At 42.3% G+C, this 19,752-nt stretch overlaps 1 protein-coding gene across 2 annotated transcripts in view; it reads right to left on the bottom strand.

Moving 5' to 3' along the window:
• prkar1b (protein kinase, cAMP-dependent, regulatory, type I, beta) overlaps positions 1-19,752 on the bottom strand; it is an 81,670-nt gene that overhangs the window by 38,651 nt on the left and 23,267 nt on the right. For both annotated transcript variants that reach the window (XM_042504863.1, XM_042504864.1), the window contains one exon: positions 17,055-17,146. In XM_042504863.1, coding sequence (XP_042360797.1) covers positions 17,055-17,146 — 92 coding nt within the window. The remainder of the gene's footprint in view (positions 1-17,054; positions 17,147-19,752) is intronic.

Here is a 19,752-nt window from a genome sequence, read left to right as displayed (position 1 = left end):
CAAAGTTATTAAAGGACTTGGAGGTGACAAGTGAGATCTTGACATCGATACGTTATTTAACAGAGATGGTAAACTTGCAGAAGGAACAAGACCGATATGATCTGTGTAGGAAGTTCTACAAATGACACAGCAGCTGATTTCTGGAACAACTAAAGTTTATGAAGACGCATGAGAGGAAGACCGATGTGGACAGATTTGCAATAGTCAATGTACATTATACGTAATTTACATGTATATATCTTGTGATTAACAGACACGTTGATCATGGTTTCTTTCTGGTGCACAAAGTTGTTCTTGATATCACAAAGTCTTAATGACATAGACAAAAAAACAATGAAAGGTGTTGCAGATAAACATACTCCAAATAGTAGAGAATTTAATCTCTTATCTGGCTGTAGCTGCTGGCTGTACCCTAATTTCCCGTCAACTTAAATGCAGATATTAAAAGGCAACATACTGTTTATTTTTATTCACACTGTTGAATAATTTTCCTCTGCTCTGCTTTTAAAGGAAGCTAAGGTCGAGCTTATTTTTGAGGGATTTTACGAGGTCCTACTATTCGTCTGATGTGAAGTGGACTGTACTGCAGCATGCAGCACACAGGTGGTCCTGGAGGTTTACAGGTGGACATAACAGTTTACGGCTGGTGGCAATGACCACTTAGGGACGGTCAACAATGTGGGAGGAGAGAGGAGGCCAAGGCTGGGCGAGGAGAAAGAGAACCCTCACTTTCCTAAAACTCAACTGGCCTTTTCCCAATCTGCCCTTGGCTTCAGTCCTCGGGGGCCCTGATAAACATCATAAGCTCCAAAACACACTTAGTGCTCTTTTACCTTGCGATGGTCCATTGAACGCTGAAGACTTTTTGAATCCTTAATAGAATTTAAGAGTACTTCGGACTGATATTTCTGTCTGATGGGGGCTTACGTGCATACGTGGAGGTCTAAAGAGGTCTAGTTAGAGTAAACTGTGTGATTAAATGTTGGAAGTTGTACTTAAAACCAACAGAGGGCAGGGAGCACGCTGTGTTAAAACCACACACCTGGCCCTGGTGGGTTTATATGGAATGCAAACCTGTATGCATCCGTGTTGTGTTAAAGTGGAGATGTGTGTCTCAATATGGGTCTGCATTGTAGTACAGGAGCACCTGAGGGTCAGCACCGGTGATCTGTGTGACCTGCACACTACTACTAAAGAATACAGTGTTGTTTATAAGCACTGCAAGGATCAGACCACCTCAGAGTAGGAGAAGAATTTGGAAAGAGAGAGCTGGGAAGATGATATTTGGTTTTAAATTTTTCCAATCTCTAACTGCCAATTTAAGTGCATTTTGTGGTGTACATTTTTGCCCTTTGCTTATGACAAGTTACAACATAGCACACGGATAATTAAAAACAAAAAAAAGAGCAACATATTCTTAGTCTTTTCAACCTTACCAAAGTCTGACTACACATTACAAGATTTTATTTTTTTGGCTCACTGATGTCTGGAGGACTGATTCAGTCTAGTCAAATTCATACCACACCAATCAGTAATGTTAAGTCAGTCAGTGTGTAGTCAGTGTTTGCTGATGATGTGATACACCACCTCTGTAAACTCCCACGCCTCATTAAAACCTACAGTAGCTGCTTTGAACATGACACACAGTTGTGCAACTTCACGGCCTGCTTCTCACCACAGATTTACTGAGAATCTGATTTTGGCAAGGAGTCTAGAAAATTGACATTGACGGAACAGCAGCTGTCTTTTGCTAATTTGCAAAATCAGACTCAAAAGGTCATTGACAGATGAGCAAGTGGTGCATTTGTGCAATTTGATTAGCTGCCTGAACCTGACCCCACCTGCTGGGCTTGAGCTGGGCTGTCAGTTCTCAAAACTGCCCCGGGCTTGAATCAGGTCAAGCCAACTCCAGTTCTGTGTTTTGTTTTGTTTTTTTCTTTAAATGCAGAACGTATAATCCGGGTAATGGCTTAAATTCTGCCATCAGCCCATCTCTATACCTCTAATACCCACCTCTCAATAATGAAGTGCTGATATACAATCTTTGTGGCATTTGACAGTTTTAGGGCTGTGCTTAACATTCAGTAGGAGAAGGTGCATGTCACAAATGTCTCTTATTCTACTGAAAAGACTTTAATTGACGTAAGCTTTTAATTAATGGTTTAATATGTAAATTTTTACATGAGAATTCCTGTCTTTAATCTGACTTAGGCTAAAAATTGCCTTTGCTCGGGCTGGGGTTGGGCCTAGACAAAAACTGTGCATTTTCTCGTTTACGATTTTTTTGGGACTCAAAACTTTAATTAAAAGAATGAGGATGAACATCTGACCAACAGTTTCCAAGATCGATGTGACATAACCCAATCAATGAATTAATCCAGGAGCCTGTGTTATTGCGGTTAACTCTACTCTAATGCTGTATCTAAGGGAGTTGGTGAAATATTTACAGCTGCAACAAAATCTAAACAATGAGTCAAACAAACATAAGCAACACCTTGCATGACAGAGAAGGAGGGAGAAACTAACTGGCACAGTAGCTTTGCTGAAACCTTTGAGCCTAATTGAAGCAGCAGTCCTCAGATAAAATATCAGACTGAACCAGCACTGGCACCTTGGACTCTGCTAGCCTGCCAACGCCAACTTCATGAGAGGGCAATCCGGCCTTATCACGACCTTACCATGCCCAGTACCTAGAGTTTCAGTGCTGTCCTCACACTGTTGTGCTGTTGGCATGGCGATGAGAGGCCTTGGAAGTGCTGCTTTAGAGGAAGCAGCGAAAAAGGAAGGGAGTCATTTCATTTCGAGGGGCACAGCGTTCACCGGCTGATGTAGTGAATACCAGACAGTTGAGGCCTTCCACCAGCTTAATGCTTAATGAATGCCTCGTTCACACTCGCTTATACATAAACACACAATCAATCTGGCTCACATATTTTTTTAAAAAAAAAGGCAATTTTACGACAATTTCCAACAGTTTTAACAACCTCGAACAATCTCATTCTTCTGTCGTGACTACTGCTTGGAACATTCAACACACACGCTCAAGTATACACATTCAGGTTGGTGAGAGGAGAGAGTTGCATGGCAGTGGATGAAAAGGACCAGCCTGCGGAGGAAAAGAGTGAGACAAGAGAGAGGGAACGGTTGATGGGAGGATGTGAGGAGAAATGAGGATATGTTACAGGGCGGGGAACAAACACCAAATACTTTGACGGGATCTCGTTGGTAAATATATGCTTCATCAGAAACTTTGATGTTAAAAAGGATTATTGTACGTGACTGCAGAAAGTAGCTGAATCATTTTCCAGGCAATGTGACGGTAATGCAGTAGGTTACTTTTGAGCCAATATTAGCCCCCCCAAACACACACACACACACACACACACTGAAAGTCCCACTGTGCCCATTCAAACTTTAAAACTTTATGTGGAAAAAAAGGAATCACTGAATATTCATATTTAACAGACAGATCTGATTGAACTGACATAATTCTGTCAGGTACAGCCCTAGCAAATATATATTCCCTTCTTGTTTTTTCTATCATATCTATAAATAATTTTAACAATTTGAGCTGTATTATGGAAGCGGATAAAAATAAAGTGTGACTCACACATTCAGCTGCAGACTTCACTGTTGGCCTTCTGGTGCCATGGATATGGGTTCCCTGCTTCCCCTCTTTTTAGACCGCTGTGTGCATTTAGTGTGACATGGCTGTTTTACAGGCCTACCTGATGATCCAACACACACCACCTGCTGATACAGCCATGATGTCAGCCTCAAAACATCACAAACATGTCCAACCCTGCAGTCACTCCCATTCTTTACTCTCCCTTTCTTTCCTTTTCCCTTCTCGCTCAGCACAAACATTAAACTGCTCTGCTGTTGATTAATTTCTCCTAAAACTTATTTTTACTTTTTGTTTTCCTCATGCTGTCCGTGAAGAGCACATTCTCGGTGCTCATGCGTTTTCACACTTTCCTAACGCCTTGTGTCTCAAATGTTTGTTGCCCCAGGACAGGAAAAAGCGAGCTCTTCCTCCACTTAGAGAGAAAAGGGGTCAGGCGGAATCAGGCGCTGACAGGACTAAGCCTCTACCTCTCTGATGTGTCTACAGGGGACGTGTCACTGGAATGAGGGGAAAGAGACAGAGAGACAGATAAAGAAGGAGACATTCTCTTCCTCATCTGGTGTACAGATAGAAAAAGAGTAATTCCACTGTATGCATACAAATATACATAAATAAAACAACCCTGTACATTGTGTACAGATGCTGAGACTTTTTTCCCTCCCTCCCTCTCTCTCTCTCTCTCTCTCTCTCTCTCTCTCACACACACATACACACACACATATCCTGACACGTCTCTAAACATCACAAGACATGCCGCTGTCCCGCAGGCATGTCTTTTCCTCTCCTCTCTCCTCCTCCTCCCTCCCCTCCCCTCCCTCCCTTATTCCCACCTCGCGAAAGACAAGCACTCGAACAAGATAAGCATTTGAGCAGAAGATCGGGACACAAATTGTCTTTTGTTGGGGTTTAAACCTGAGAGGTGTTTACACAACACAGCACATTATGCATGCACGCTCAAACACATCGGTATATTTGCTGAAACTGAGACCGAGAGAAAAGTCTGACAGTGCCCCAGGGCCTAAGGAGGGAGGGGAGGATAAGTGGATGACTAGATGGAGTAAAGTGAAGGTCGAGGTATCCAGTGTAGAAATGCTAAAGGCTAAAACTGTACACTGCACTTGTGTGTGTATAAACCCTATCAACTGGTGCTGTGGGCAGTGAGGTAATAGGTACACCGGGTGCATGGAGGGGAGAGAAATAGTTGACATTCAATAGCTGACATCTGACTGACGTAAGGCCTCGGCTGCTGTAAACAGTCAGCTTCAACAGACACACAGCCGGCAGACCTGGACAGTGTTGAGCAACAAACTAGCACCTTGTGTATAATGTGCTAACACCATGGAATGTGCTAATGTTAGCAACTTGCTAACTGGAAATGTCATTTTACTGAGAACAATGTACAGCAACTCACTGGATACAACTGGCTTCCAGTATGGTTAGTATTACGGCTTCAGTTTTTAATCATCTTTGAATGGTGCTTGGATACTGCGTTTTTGAAAACAAATAGTAACCACAGTACTGTCCAACAACTAAAGTTAGCAACAGGTGCACAGGTACAGTCAAGCCCCCAGAAACAGCGCTGGGCTTTGAAGCCAATTTTCAGTGGCCAAAAGTGTAATTATACCTCCATGTGATGAACACACTGAATTCACATAAAGTGAGAGGACTATCTGTAAACCAAAAATGACAGAAAAGAGCTTGCAATAAATAAAATACAATTTAAAAAAATGTTTTTTTTTTTCCCCTGGATCTATACAGTTATGGGCATACTTGCATTTTTTGTTGTTTTACTTAGATTTTTTTGTTCTCCCTCATTTTTCTAACCTTCCTCTATTTACATTTACATTGTTTTTGTTTTTAGGGTCTCTTCAAAGTTGTTGCTAATAATAAAAAAAAAAAACGGAACAAAAAAATATGGAGGAATCGTTGCCATGTATGAAATTCTAATAGAGATATAGATCAAATAGCAAATTAAAAACAATCAATCATGAAGCCCTAAAGCTTGACAGTTGAGTCACTGTACATACCGTAATGCACCAGGGAAGTGCATTAGTGTGATCACCTGAAAGCCACACTGCTTTATGACGGTCTAAATTGTATAACACGAGCTCCCTGAGACATCACACATTCTGACTTCTCAAGCATGGAATTGGGCTGAGCACCTCTAACCTAAATGAAACTCAACCAGAGTGACACCCATAAACCGACGAGGAGGTCATGGGAGAATTAACACGCTATAACAAGACTGTTGTCTGTGCTTGTACACTGGAACCTATCACAGTAGTGTAGACAAAGCAGACGGGATATATACAATGGGAGGCCATGGGCCAGGCCAGGCTATTCTGTAGGGCGCTGGGCTGTGTGGTGGTCAGTGTGTGGGTTGTGCTTTGGGCCTGGCTGAGCTATAAAAGCACTGAAGGGTTGCAGGAACATCATGTCCTCACAGCAGGGGCAAACAGTGGCTAGGAAGTCACCGTTATGCACACTTGGACATTTACCCTAAATATTCATTCACATGAAACTAAACGTGGCACCGTGCACGATCACAAATGCCCTGAGTCACTGCTTACCGATTTCTTACTACTACCACAAACACACACACACGTCACCTCTACAAAGATTTTTAATTGTTCCTCTTGACATTCACTCTGTCAGCAGTTAAAGGGATAGTTTGGATATTTTGAAGTGTGGCTCAGCAAACTTTCTGTTTTGTTTTTCCTATGTGTCCTCTGTGTCCCCTCTCTAAATTTGGACATTTTTGTAAGTCTGTGAATGCAGCACAAGTGAAACTCCTCATGAGATCTTCTGTTTCTCAGCAGCAGTTTGTGGTGTTTGAGTCGCAGGGTGGATAATTTATCATTCAATCCAATCCCAGCTGATCAGAACAGATTGCTGGATGAGAGGAGCAGCTGCTGCAAAGGCGGGGGAAGGCTAACTTTCAGACTCGGCACAATTAAAGATTAAGTTTTACTTTCACTGCATCTGGCATTCTGCTGCTTTGTCTCTGCCCAAAGTGTGCTCTGCACTCCGAGAGCGTGGGCTAATGAGTAACGTCAAACAATAATACAAACTAACTGATGTAGGATGGACTCCTGTGTTCTGCAAGATAAAATTACCCTTTTTATCCAAGAAGTCTTTGAAGAGAGCATAACAACTTCAGTTCAAAATATTCAAACCATAGTGATTACTTAAACTGATATTGATTCTTTAGGTGGGCCTTCTTTTCAGGATATATAATGTTTTGCTGCTGCCTCCCATCCACAGCATTACATTTACACGACCAGTTTGCATAAACTTTTATCCGCCTTTGTGCCTCCTACAGTCTCTCCACTGCTTTCTCTACCAGCACCACCCAAGTGTTTTATTTATGAAAAAGCAGCAGTACAAAAACGTTTCCTGTCACATTATAAAAAGTCAGCTGGAACTGATGATAGACGTATTTATGAAACTAAGACGTGCGCTGAAAAACGTTTTTTTTTTTCATCTTTAATGTCACTTAAGCATTTCCTGGTTATAGAAAGAGCTGTTCAGAAAGTTGCTGTTGCTGCAGCTTAAGTGACATGAGCACCGTTTGATTTTTTTTTATCAACATGCCCTCTCACTGCACTGCCAGCTTGGTCCACATAGCAGGTATCCCAGCATACATTGTGCAGTGAATCAGTCACTTCCAATACGCAATGAATGGAAACGAAATTCCGTTCGCTTATAATGTGATGTAATGTGGCCAGCACTCCTGTCTGTTTCTACAAACTGGGGGCATACTGACTACCAACGACTAAGTAATACACTGACTACTGATAAGTACCTCATACCCCATTTAAAAAATCCTTTACTATTTCTTTAAAGCGTGCTTGAGGGGCTATTATATTAGGACAGATCAAGCTGAGTTTGGGGTTATTCACTATTTCTTCCACTGTTGACATTTGATCCAACTGCTGCTCAGATCCAAAACGGGGGCCAGTTTCTCTCCCCTTTTTCCTGTTTATTGCAAGAAAAACTTGCACATGCATTGTCCATGCACACATGTACAGAAGTACACTTTTACAATTTCTCCATGAACCCATGTATGCATGTATGCATCGGTCACACAGCTTGCACATGAGTACCTGCGCACACGACAGGAAAACATATCTACACACACATGCAAACACACACACATACACTAACTCATATTGATGTTATAAGCAGCTGAAAAGGCAGGGATGAATCATAGTTAGTTGGAAAACTGTCCTGCACAGACTCTGGGGTACATTTTGGAGGGAATACAAGTTTCTAAAAGGACTCCAGACACTAACACCACTACATGACTCACTGCTTTGTAAAGACTTGGATGGAGAAATGGATGGAGTGAGGGATGGAGACAGATGACAGGGGGCGGAAGAGGCAGCAGGGGACAGGTTGAAACACAGCAGAGAGTATGAGAGAGGACAAAAGTTTCCAGCTATCTGTGCAGTTGTGTGTGTAACTGTGCGTGTGCATACATGTGTGCACTTGTGTGTGCGAGTGTGTTTATCTGCACTAGCTTGCAAGTATGCATATGAACTTCCTACAAATGATATGTTTGTGTGCCTGCCATGTGGTTTTCATGGGCACGAAGGTGAAGTCGTCTGAGCTGAGGGAGAGATGTGGTGCACTGGGGGAGGTGACACTGCCGCCCTGTTAGTCCTCTGCGCGCTGGACGGCTGTGGGGATGGTCGAGGTTCAGTCAGGCCTGCAGCACTCCTGTGGAGAGTGACCTCATCGCCTGGCCCCTGGCATTGTGGCAGCAGCACAAAGCCATGCAGGGGACGGAGAGAGAGGAGACGACACATGAATGTGGGGGAGGGACTGGATGTGAGTGTGGATGTAGATGTGAATGAGACTGCGTGACCGAGAAAGGGCGAGAGACTGGAGGGGAAAAAGAGACAGAAAGTAGTGAATTCTGAAAAAGGAGGACCACCGGGCTCTCAGGAAGAACAGGGATGAGAACACACAGAGAGTCAATGAGGGAATCAGTAAGACAGGAAACACAAACACACAACAGAAACCTGCTAATTTGCTCATGCTGGTATTGCATCACCTGCAATAAAAGAAACAACCAAACAACCTGATTTGTCTTCCACCTGAACACACAGAGAAACCTGTCAATGACGGGAAAACACACACACACACAGACAGCAGGACACAAGAGAAAACAGACAAAAAGCCATCCATTCAGTGCCACTACATCCTGTTTCCTCTGCGCTATGTGCTGCCAGGAAGGACAGTCAGCAGGGGGTCATGTAGGACAAGTGTCCAAGCATGTCAGCTTGTATTTATTTGTGTTTATATATTTGCTCCCCATACAAGAAGTAGTATGTTTGACAAGCAGAAGCAACAACTCAAGAGATAGTTGAGTACATAGTTAATATCTGTGTTATCTGTGTGTGGCAAAAACACCCCCTAGGGGCGGCTTTATGGTAATAACACTTTGAGTGCAACTGGGCCTCATGCAGCAACATTCTCTTAAAATTCCCTTATATTTTCTCTTAATTTTCTGGTAAGAGAAAATATAAGAGAATTCAACTCCAAATGCACCAAATGTTCTTAACCATCCAAATCTGCTCAGCTCATACCAGGTCTGCTCAATGTTGAATCCCATTTGATCATAATTCACCTATTAGCATAGGTAACACTCCCTAAACATTAGATAAGGACAGAATAAGTCTAGCAGTAATTCTTCAGCCCTGAAAATTGATAATCTAGTCATTATAATTATTCTGAAACACTATCTAAATTTGATTTTATGATATTCATACATTTTTTAAAAAGTTCCTCAAATGTGAAACATATTTCGTTTCTGTGGAAACGTTTTTCTCTGATTTTGGTAAGAGTGCTCTTGACAAGTCGTAAAATGTTCTCTTACTTAAGAGAAGAGCAAAAATAAGAAAACTTTGGTGGAGAATCAATGGGTAATAACAAAATGAGAGCAAATCTTGGATTTGAGTAAAAGAAAGAGAAAATTTGTTTATATAAAGTTTCTTGCTTGAGGCCCAATGTGTACGTGTGGATGTTAATATTAGATTAAATTTGACTTTCTTGTCAGAAATAATTGTGAAATTTGTCCCAGGACGTCAAGCTTTTCACATAAATACACATGAACATTACACATCCATTGATTGAGTCTGATTCAGATGAGCGTCTATGAGATACGATGATGAGAGTGGCGTTCATCTGATACACTGCTCACTATCTCGCATTGCGTCCTCTTTGTTGTTTTGTCTCATCACACTGGCCCTTAAATAAACTTCCGCTGAAATACAAGTCGAGGCAGATCTCTTTCAGGCAGTTTTTTTGTGTCTTTCACTCTGCTTTTGTTTGTTTAAGTTTTCTGTCTCTCACTGATTTATTTATTGTTGTTTTTACACCTCTTCCAGCACACACACACACACACACACACACACACACAGACAAAGAGTTCCAGTATACCAAAGATGCTCCTCGTCCATCGACGGGGTGACTCGAGAAGGTGCAGAGGTCAGGGTTTAGGGGTCGTAGGTCAACTAATCGGTCACTTCATCAACTCATTACTCTGCTTCTTAATTAGGGGATTAAAGATGGCAGGATGAGGTAAGCACCACCTCTTTACAACCGTTTCCCCCCATTGTATCCTTTGCTATAACATTTCACTGCAAACGTTTTCATTGTTGTATTGATTGTGCTTCTTATGAAATGGTATTAAACCGTTTCTCTACATATCAAAGATTAAGTGCTATATTTCTTTTTTTCTACAACTGGGCCCTGACCTGAAAAGATCTTACAACTCCTGTTACCAGATGGCATTTTAGAATATTGCAGACTCGGCCAAGGCAGCTCAAGGAATGGAATAAACAGGGTTTCCTCATGCCTGCCAGACTATTTATGTGGTTACGCAGACAGCATGGCTTCTAGTGTCTGTGCTGTCCCCAGGAGAGTGTTTAGTGGTATGAGAGCATTAGACTAATGCACACGGACAGGAGAGGACAACTTGATGTGCATTTATATATGTCAGTGTTTGTGTGTTTTGTTTGTGTCAAGGGAAAAATGAATGCATGCACCTTTGACTGATTTCCCAGAGGTCTCTTCCTCTGTAACTGATTCCTCTCTATAGGTCCCCAGACATTTTTACTTCTGAATTTTCAAAATTTCTCCTTAACCTTTTCATATCTTACCCCGTTTCCATAACTTTATTTAAGTAGTTTAACCCTTAAACCCCTGGATCAATGTTTTCTTATGCTGCAATCAGACAGTTTTTACAAGTGTTTACATCTGAAACCTGAGAGAATTGGTTTGATTTCCTTTGAACACCTTGGAAAACAGCCTTCTTGCCATGTTTTCGAAAGAAATCAAGCCAATTTCCTCCAACTGTTGCATTACCTCATGTCGTCTGTGTCATGGTGAAAGAAATGCACCTAAAAACACAGGTTACAGCCAATGGGCAACTAGCACATAGGTTTCACAGGAATTTCATGATCCTGGGAAACTTGTCACCAAATATGTCTTGGCAGAATTGTTCCTGTGCCTGCCTGGTCCTGCCTTATCTCCATCACTCCAGCACTCATGTATTAACAAAGTTGAAGATCATTAAGGTCATGAATCCAGGTGGGAGAAAAACATTAACACATACAGTATACACAATCCACCGCTATCACAGTCTTGTTTCATATCACTTCAGTAGGAAGTTAGATAAGAAAAAGTATTACAGTAGGAACTAAGAGAATGTGTTTAAACAAGCGATAGCAACCATATTAAGAGACTGATTCTCAAGGGGCATTTAACAGGGGGAAGTGAAGGGGAGATAGGCTGTCAGATCTCATCTGAGGGTGCACCTGGACAAACAGGCTGCGTGCATGCATATGTGCACGTACATATACACTACACAAGCCTGTTAACTTGATAGTTTGGCTGAGGCCAGATACCGAAGTGGTGCAAAACAGTGTGACCCGATTCTTTCTGTTATCAAATTCTTATCAAAACTTTTTAATCTGAAAACGATCATCTAAGTGCTGATAGTTTGCTGAAACCAAAACAAACCAATCACACATGCAGATGGTAAGATGAGATAATGGTTTCAGTCGATATGATAACAACTACGGTACGGTTACAGTATTGAGACAGGTGGTTGCAGGCTGATTTGGGTGTTAGCGGAGCAGGCTCTGCACAATGTGAAATCAAACACCTGTTCCCAAGCTTATCTAGTGTGCTTGTGTGTCTGTTGGTGTGGGCATAATGAGGTCATTATGGCAGCTAATGGGAAGCAAATAGAGGGGTCCACCCAGTGGCCCGTTGGGAGCCACACCATGACAGAGATTCAGAAGTCAGTTTAGAGACCAGCCAAGGTCAAAGAGACAAACAGACAGAGACACTGTCCCCTGATGGTACAGCATATGTTCATTCCCTTGCAGTAGTCCCTGATAAAACATGACCTATTTATTGAGCAAAAGAAAATATTCCTAACTTTACGTACACCGGTGCAATGCATGAGTGTTATGCTTTGTCTTTAAACACCATAAGTGAGCTTTGATCTCTTTATTCCTACAAACCTTGTCAGCTCACCAAGTGTATAAAAAATGTATTTATTTATTTACAAAAACAGCGTTGAGTTGCAATATGGAAGGCAGAAATGTGTTAAGGTTTCACTTCCAGGCAGCTGAGGAGAGGTGGACTACACACACACACACACGTACAACTGGTGGAGCTCAGAAACTTTGCGGCCGTAAAGTTTGACATATGGAATGGTGTGTTAATCAAAGACTCCACGCTCCCAGCTGGAGCAGCCTCACTGGGAACACAGGCTGACATGCATACTTGAGAATGTCCTGTGTGTGGATGTGTGCACGCGTGCGTGTGTTTCTCATGATAATATAATCCCTGTCATCCTTTGTAGTGATGGTTGTGTTTGTGTGCCTGGTTATGCATGTGTGTGTATAGAGAGTGGTTGCTTCACCATTGTGCCATTGTAAATAGTAGAAAGAGAGGCAATGCCACACCTCCTTTACCTCACTTTTGCCTGCACGCGGGTGGAACAGCACTGAAATGAATGCTTAACCCGCAAAATGATCGTTTGTGTATGAATAACTCACCACGTGAGAAGAATAAAAAAAAAAAGACGAATATTCTTCATGAATTTCAGTAAATCGGGGTCACATTCAAAAGGAGCAAAACTACTTCCAAATGTCTGTTTCCATTTGCTAAGGACTTCCTTAACATATGCATTTTTACATCACAGACAGCTGAGTAGCTTTCCTGAGCACACGCGTGCATTTGAACTCTGCTAAAGTGGCCCTCATGTACGCTATTCGTAGGCTAAAGTTTTTTATATTTTAACATTTTAATGAAATTGAATGTTTTTTGGAGATACTAAGCAATGGATAAATGAGACTTAGATTATACTGCACAAGTTGTGTGAAATTTAGTAAAGAAATGTTTTGATTTAGTTTTATTGCTATTAAATGTGATCCCTGCTAACTTCAATTCATGAAGAAGGTTTGCCCTTTTTGGATTCTCTGTTCATCGTGGGGGCATGCAAGAAAAACAAGGTTTTCTAGGCTATACAAATAATATAAATACAAAAAATGTAAGTGTTTAATTTGTAGGAAAACAAAGGCCTTTTCTCCTGCCTCTTACTCTAAATGCCCCTCTATTTTCTCTGTTTTCATTCTCTCTCAAACACACACATTTACTCTGACATCTTTACATTGCTGACAATGGAATCTGGGGAGGCAGACATTAACAAAACAGGATATGATCAAAGTGCAGACCACTAGGCAGCTCTGGTTTAGTTTAAGTAATATCCTGCTTGTCCCAAGATGCCCTCCTGGATCATTTTTCTTCAGCCTGGCTCTATCCTGTAATTATACACTCAGTCATCTCAGCCCCAACTAAGGACTAATAGGGCAGCTTCACTGCTGAAAGATTTCCTCTGGAAAGACATCAATACTTTACACATATTTACCGTATATGGGTGTTTGGGGGTGTTTGAGTGAGTTTAACATTGGAATTACTTTATTTACTTCCTATGACCTCACAAGTTTGAGACCAAGTTAGAAATGTTTTGAAAATTCAAATTTGTACTTTATGGTGGCGCTAATGTTCAAGACTGAACACTGATATACGTACAGCTGATATAAATCAATCAACCATATAGAACACAACCAATTTGTTCAGTTTCTACTGCAGTATAAGATCTGATTCTGCTCTACAATGAAACTGCACTCAGATGTGCCAAACCACAGCTGAACACACGACTGCCGCAGGAGCAAAAATAGTCGAAAATGTAACAGAAAGTTTGAAAACATAAAGTGGAAGAAAAATTACCCAGTGATGTGCTGCTTACAGAACCTGTGCAGTCTAGCTGGATTCCTAGAAAGGCAGATGAGTAACTTAAGACAGGGTGAGAGAGGATGAGACGAGGAAAAAGAGAGAGCTACAAAGAAAAAAGTGTTGAGAGGAAAAAGAGAGCCCTGGAGAGAGCGGAGAAACAAAGAGGGCTTCATTGTTTTCGATCTTGCTCATTACTGAAGGGGATGATAGCATAATATAGTGCTAATGGGGGAACAAACTGTGTGGTGTTCAGCTTACATAACTGCTGAGTGACTAATCACACAAGATGTTTCCTTGATACACAGACGGCTATTGGCCCTCTGTTTTTTTTCCTCTTTCTGTCTCGCACACACACGCCTCGAACAAAATTTTGTGAATGTTTCAAGCCATTTATTTAACAAAATGCAAACTAAAATTACCGCCTTGCAGTTGTATGCAAACCTGTCAAGCTGCAGTTACAGTTTACATCTGTTTCTGTGAAAACATGAATGCTTCACGCACACATCCTCCCCCCAGAAGCACAAAAGATCTATACACCACTGTGTCCCTTCTGTTCCTGAGTTATGACATTGAACAACGTCCAGAAAAGGGTTTTTGCAGAGCATTATGATGTCGCAGTAAAGTTGGCCTTTGTATATCAAATGGATAAACATGACTTTATCATTTTAACCTGTTTGACATTTTTTTTTAAATATTGTCCTTATTAGTGTATGAATTTATGAGCTATAGCTAAAAACATGTTTTGAGAAGTCACATCAACCTTTGATCTTTAACCAAGAAATTCTAATAAGTTCATCCCAGAGTCCAAGTGGATGTTTGTGCCAAATTTGAAAAATATCCCTCAAGGCGTTCTTGAAATATCACATACATGAAAATGAGACAGATGAGGTCACAATGACCTAGACCTCACAAAAATCTAATACGTTCATCGGTAAGTCCAAGTGGACGCTTGTTTGAAATTTGAAGAAATTCCCTCAAGAGATTCTTGAGATATCGGACTGACAGACGATCAGCACAATAACCCAAGAACATAATGCCTCCGATAGCTTTTGCTGGCACGAAGGCATAAAAAACATCTGCTAATGCCAACCAGCAGTCAGGAGAAAGTTTCTGCATGTAACCATCTGTCATCCAATGATGGCATGCACCAGCCACTCCCCCTGATGTCAACACATCCCCATACCAGGAGCAAGCAATGGTCAACTGTCACTACCTTCTCGCCCAATAGGACCACATGTGCAAGAACATCTGATGACCCAAATGGCCAGCTGTTTGCAGAGCGAGAGAGGAGCGAGATGCAGGGAGGCAGTGAAAGACAGAGAGAGAGGACTGTGCAGTCAGACTCCATCTGCTAATGTGCGTCAGTCCCTGACAGTTCTGGCATTTCTAAAGGAGCCAATGTACTACATAGTGTGACTTCATCAATGCACCGACAGAAGGCATCAACAAGCAAAAATGATTACTCTGCAGCTGAGACAGCCTTCATTTTGTTGCCTTTAGGAACAAGATTAACACTGCTATTGTGACACTGTTCATCACTTGAGCTGAAGATGCAACTTCTCAGGCACATTTTTGCTGTTAACCTTACCAATGGGAGCATGTAGCGTACTCTACAGCTACTAAACCAAATGCAAAAGTGGCTGGTGGCTGCTGTGTGCAGTTTTTCATTAATGCTGGAGGACCACATTGGCCATACATCAATACACTTCTGTTGTTATGGGCTCCAGGCGCTACAACCGCAACATAACCGCAATGTGACCAAGCCACCAGCCAGCCAGCCAGCCGTTCAGCATCATCAGCTGGGAGTGAAGAGTGAGGAAGAACAGAAGTGAGTGAGAGAGACCGGGTGAGCGACAGAGAGAGACGAGTAGAGTTAGGCGAAGGCAAAGCCAACTAACTGCCATGTCACTGTATAATCTAGCAAATCAGACGAGGTTTTCACGAGCTGAGAGCCCTGCATGTTCACCCGCAAATGACACAACAACGAATTCCTGTGTTTAAAGCATTAATGGTTGATGCTAGCTGTGTGTAGCGAGACAGCAAACATGACAGCCAGTCAAATAAATTCTACATCATGCATGGTTTCATGGGCCGACGACGACGCCATTACAGAGTTTGGCATGCCAAGAGGCCTTGAGTACATTAAAACCTGATGGTTTATGGTCTACTGCCACATATTTTTGTGGTGTAACTCTAATCTGCCACATCAGCCACCCAAGTACATGGTCTCTCAGACTGTCTGGATCTATCACATGTTGCGCTCTGCTCGGGGCTGCTTCAGAAGCACTGACATGCAATCAGAGACCTGCGTGCCTGTGCCAAGGAAGCACGGTAAATTGTCAGCTGACGAAAGACTGGAAAGAGTGTGTTTTGGGTTTGGTCCGTGGAGGCTTTAGCCAACAGGAAAGCTCCGGTGTTTTCCTCTCCATGGGGCATAATGGATTCTCCCCGCCAATGAAACACTATTCCGGCTGGCGGGCGGGACCGCCAGCCACCTGAGAGCCTTTCCCACAACACCCCCTCCCCTGTCAGAGCCAGACCCAGGCATCACTGGAGATCTGGGACAGATGGAGGGATGGAGAGAGGATGGTTGAAGAGAGGAGGAATGTTACAGAACAATGAATAGGAGCAGATGGTAAGAAAAAGGGAGGGATAGAGGGAAATTGGCATCCCTCTCTCTCTGAGACAACTATGGAGAATCGTTGATTTCTGAGCAATGTATCTGAGCACCACCGCCCATGTCTGAATACACAACATGATATGGACATACAAGCAAGTTACCATAACTACCAACAACACAATGCAACACAGACACATTCTGTGGCCCCCTCACCCCACTTTGCTGCATACCCCTCTTACATCCATGTTCACCCTTCTGCGTCTCCGCAGACTTGAGATGCTACCAAAGCAGGCAACACTGGCACACAGTGGCTAATAGGGCAATACACTCAACTGGAACAATGGCCTTTTCATGACTTTATCAACTTACAAACATCCACTCATGTCCACACACACACACACACACACACACACACACACACTTGGATTGCTGGCATTCCACTGGATGTTGTGCAAACCTACTAAAGAAGATGCAAACATTTTGTACCTTCTCTCATTATCATCCAGGTGAGCAAACAGCACATTTTTGGAGATGGCCTTGGCCAAGGCGGTCATGGTCTTGTAGTCCTTTGGGATCACCTGTGTGGACAGAGCAGTAATATCCATGACTGTGAAGTATACTGCAGGTGGACACATGAAACAGACCAGCACAAACACATAATAGGCCTGACTTCAAACGCAGACTAAATTGAGTAATTAAAGAGCAGCATATTGGCAAACTCTGAAAGGAACATCCCACACGTGTGTCTGTGTATTTCTGGGAAAGCCCATCTGTTCAGGGATTACACTCAAAATGTCACACAGCTCTTAAAAATTCACAAGAGGCCTGAACTCATTCATAAAACATGCATTTTCATGTCCCAGACTCTGTGGTGGATGGTGGTGGTGGTGGTGTGTGTGTGTGTGTGTGTGTGTGTGTGTGTGTGTGTGTGTGTGTGTGCGTGTGTGTGTGCACATGGACAGGGAATGGCACAGTCTGTAGCCACAACAAAGCCACAGACGTCTGTATTTATAAAGAGGCATTCTAGAAAAAGAGAACTTCTTTTTACCATACGGTGAGAAAGACAAAAATAAGAGAAAGACAGAAGGAGACTGAACCAAATAATTCTCACTACAGAATAACTTGGAGAATGAGAGGAGTGTGGGTGTGTGTGCATGTGTTTTGTCTTTGGTGGTGAGGCAGAGGAGGGGGTAGGCTGTAATTACGTTAAAGCAACAGATGTCTCCACATGAAGACGACCATGCAGCACTGTGCACGATGTACACACAAATACACACACGACCACATCACATAGGAAATAAAAAGTACCAACATTTGATCTTTCTGCAGTATTCCAGCCTGGCTACTCAGTGGACAGAATGAGAAAGTGGCTGGTCATCCACTAAAAGCTCCAGCTCCAGTAGTGTCCCCCAGGGGGGTCATTACATGTCAGGGCAGCTTGTTCTCAGCTTGTTTCTTACTTTTTTACAGAAATCTGTCAGGTGGATATTCAGTCCTCCCCAAGTGACCCTTAACTAAGCCCCTCCCTAGAACTGCGAGCCATATGTAAGCAACCATAACCGAGCACATGAGGCCTGCCAAGCTTTCAAAATAAGACCCAGTCTACATGAAAAAATTAATATTTTCCCCCTCCGTTTTAAAATTAAATCCAGTCTGCACAAACGTCAAAATATCATACACTAGATTGCAAAAACTACTCTGAACACTCGCTGGCATTAGCTGTTTTCCAAAATCCCCCCGTTATCACACAGGTGGTGACAAAAAAAACTCCAACCGGAGATCTCACCACTGTTGATTCCCCTTCGATATAATGACAAAAGAGCTTAGTCAAACGTAAGGCTAATGCTCTGTGTGTGCACTTTGGAGGGTGTTTTTCAAAAATCTTTGTTTTAGTGACCAAAACTGTTTGCATGTGTTGCAGACACCAAAACATGGAAGAAAGTATCTGATTGCAAAAATACCTGCATAATGTAAACAGGGCGTACGGGAAAATGCTGAAATGCACATGGAACCTGCAAGTTATATCCTCAAAGTTTAGAGGCAGTGTCGTGTTTTTGCTCTTGCAAAGTCAAAAAATCCTGAGGAAAGATGTTGGATCTGGATTAAACAACATGGAAGACCTCACTCACAGCCAAATCCATTGAAAGTCTGCAAGAAGTCCTCATTTGCTCCAAGTTAACAAGCCAACTAAGATAAGCTAGGTTACCGATCAAAAACATTGGGGGTCTTGTGCTTGCATCGGGTCTGGTGATTTTTTTCACTTGACTTTAATTTTCTTTGAATTCACAAAACTTCTTACGTCTACAAGCAGCCAATCAAATTCTCTTGGTATATTACACAAGTGCTCAATAGTTAAGTAAGAAAAGACTTGACGTGTCAAGCTAAGTATTTGCCTCCATCTACAATTTCCATGTTATTTTTCTTAAGCAGCATTAAATACAGTCTGATGTTAGCTGTGATACCACCCTGAAAATCCTAAAGTTCCTCTTGAGTGCCACAAGCTTTTAAAAGTTGGAGGAAATATCTGACGCTATGCCCATTTTGTTCCCGCCTTGTCGAGACGGTGCCCACACTGGTTCCCATCAATCTGATGCCAGGCCTGCAATTCATTCTGTTAATGTGATCTCCGGGCCGACAGACCTCACAATTTGTTCAGACTCATGGCGCTTTACAGCAAAGCTCTTTTTAATCAGATGAGCAGGGTTAGCTAATTGATTGTGTTCTGTTTAACAGCTGTTGATTTTCACAGTGGAGTCATTAATGGAATTGGTGATGTAGGAAGATGTTGGCACATAGAGTGTATATGTGTGTGTGTGTGTGTGTGTGTGTGTGTGTGTGTGTGTGTGTGTGTGTGTGTGTGTGTGTGTTACTTCAGTGTACATTAAGGGCCAGACGAAATACTCTCCCATAATGAAGCAATAATGTGCTTTCATCTTCTAATTCAATTTTAATTCACTTTTCTCTCATGGTCTGTTGTGTTGAGTAAGATTGAATTTCTTTTTTCACTTGCGGCTGACGTGGCTGTGTGAGTTGCAGCATGTGTATATTGTTTCGTGTGTGTGTGTGCGTGTGTGTATGTGTGTGACAGTCCATGAGATAGTAAGGGACAGTGAAGAAAATGAGGCTGGAGAGGGGGGCAGGATTGTTGCCACGACACATAACTGCAGCATCTGGTGGAGACCTC

The sequence above is a fragment of the Plectropomus leopardus genome, chromosome 17 (assembly GCF_008729295.1).
Source record: "Plectropomus leopardus isolate mb chromosome 17, YSFRI_Pleo_2.0, whole genome shotgun sequence".
Lineage (NCBI taxonomy): Eukaryota > Metazoa > Chordata > Actinopteri > Perciformes > Serranidae > Plectropomus > Plectropomus leopardus.
The sequence above is the reverse complement of the archived record's forward strand: the minus strand, read 5'-3'. Positions and strand labels throughout refer to the sequence as shown.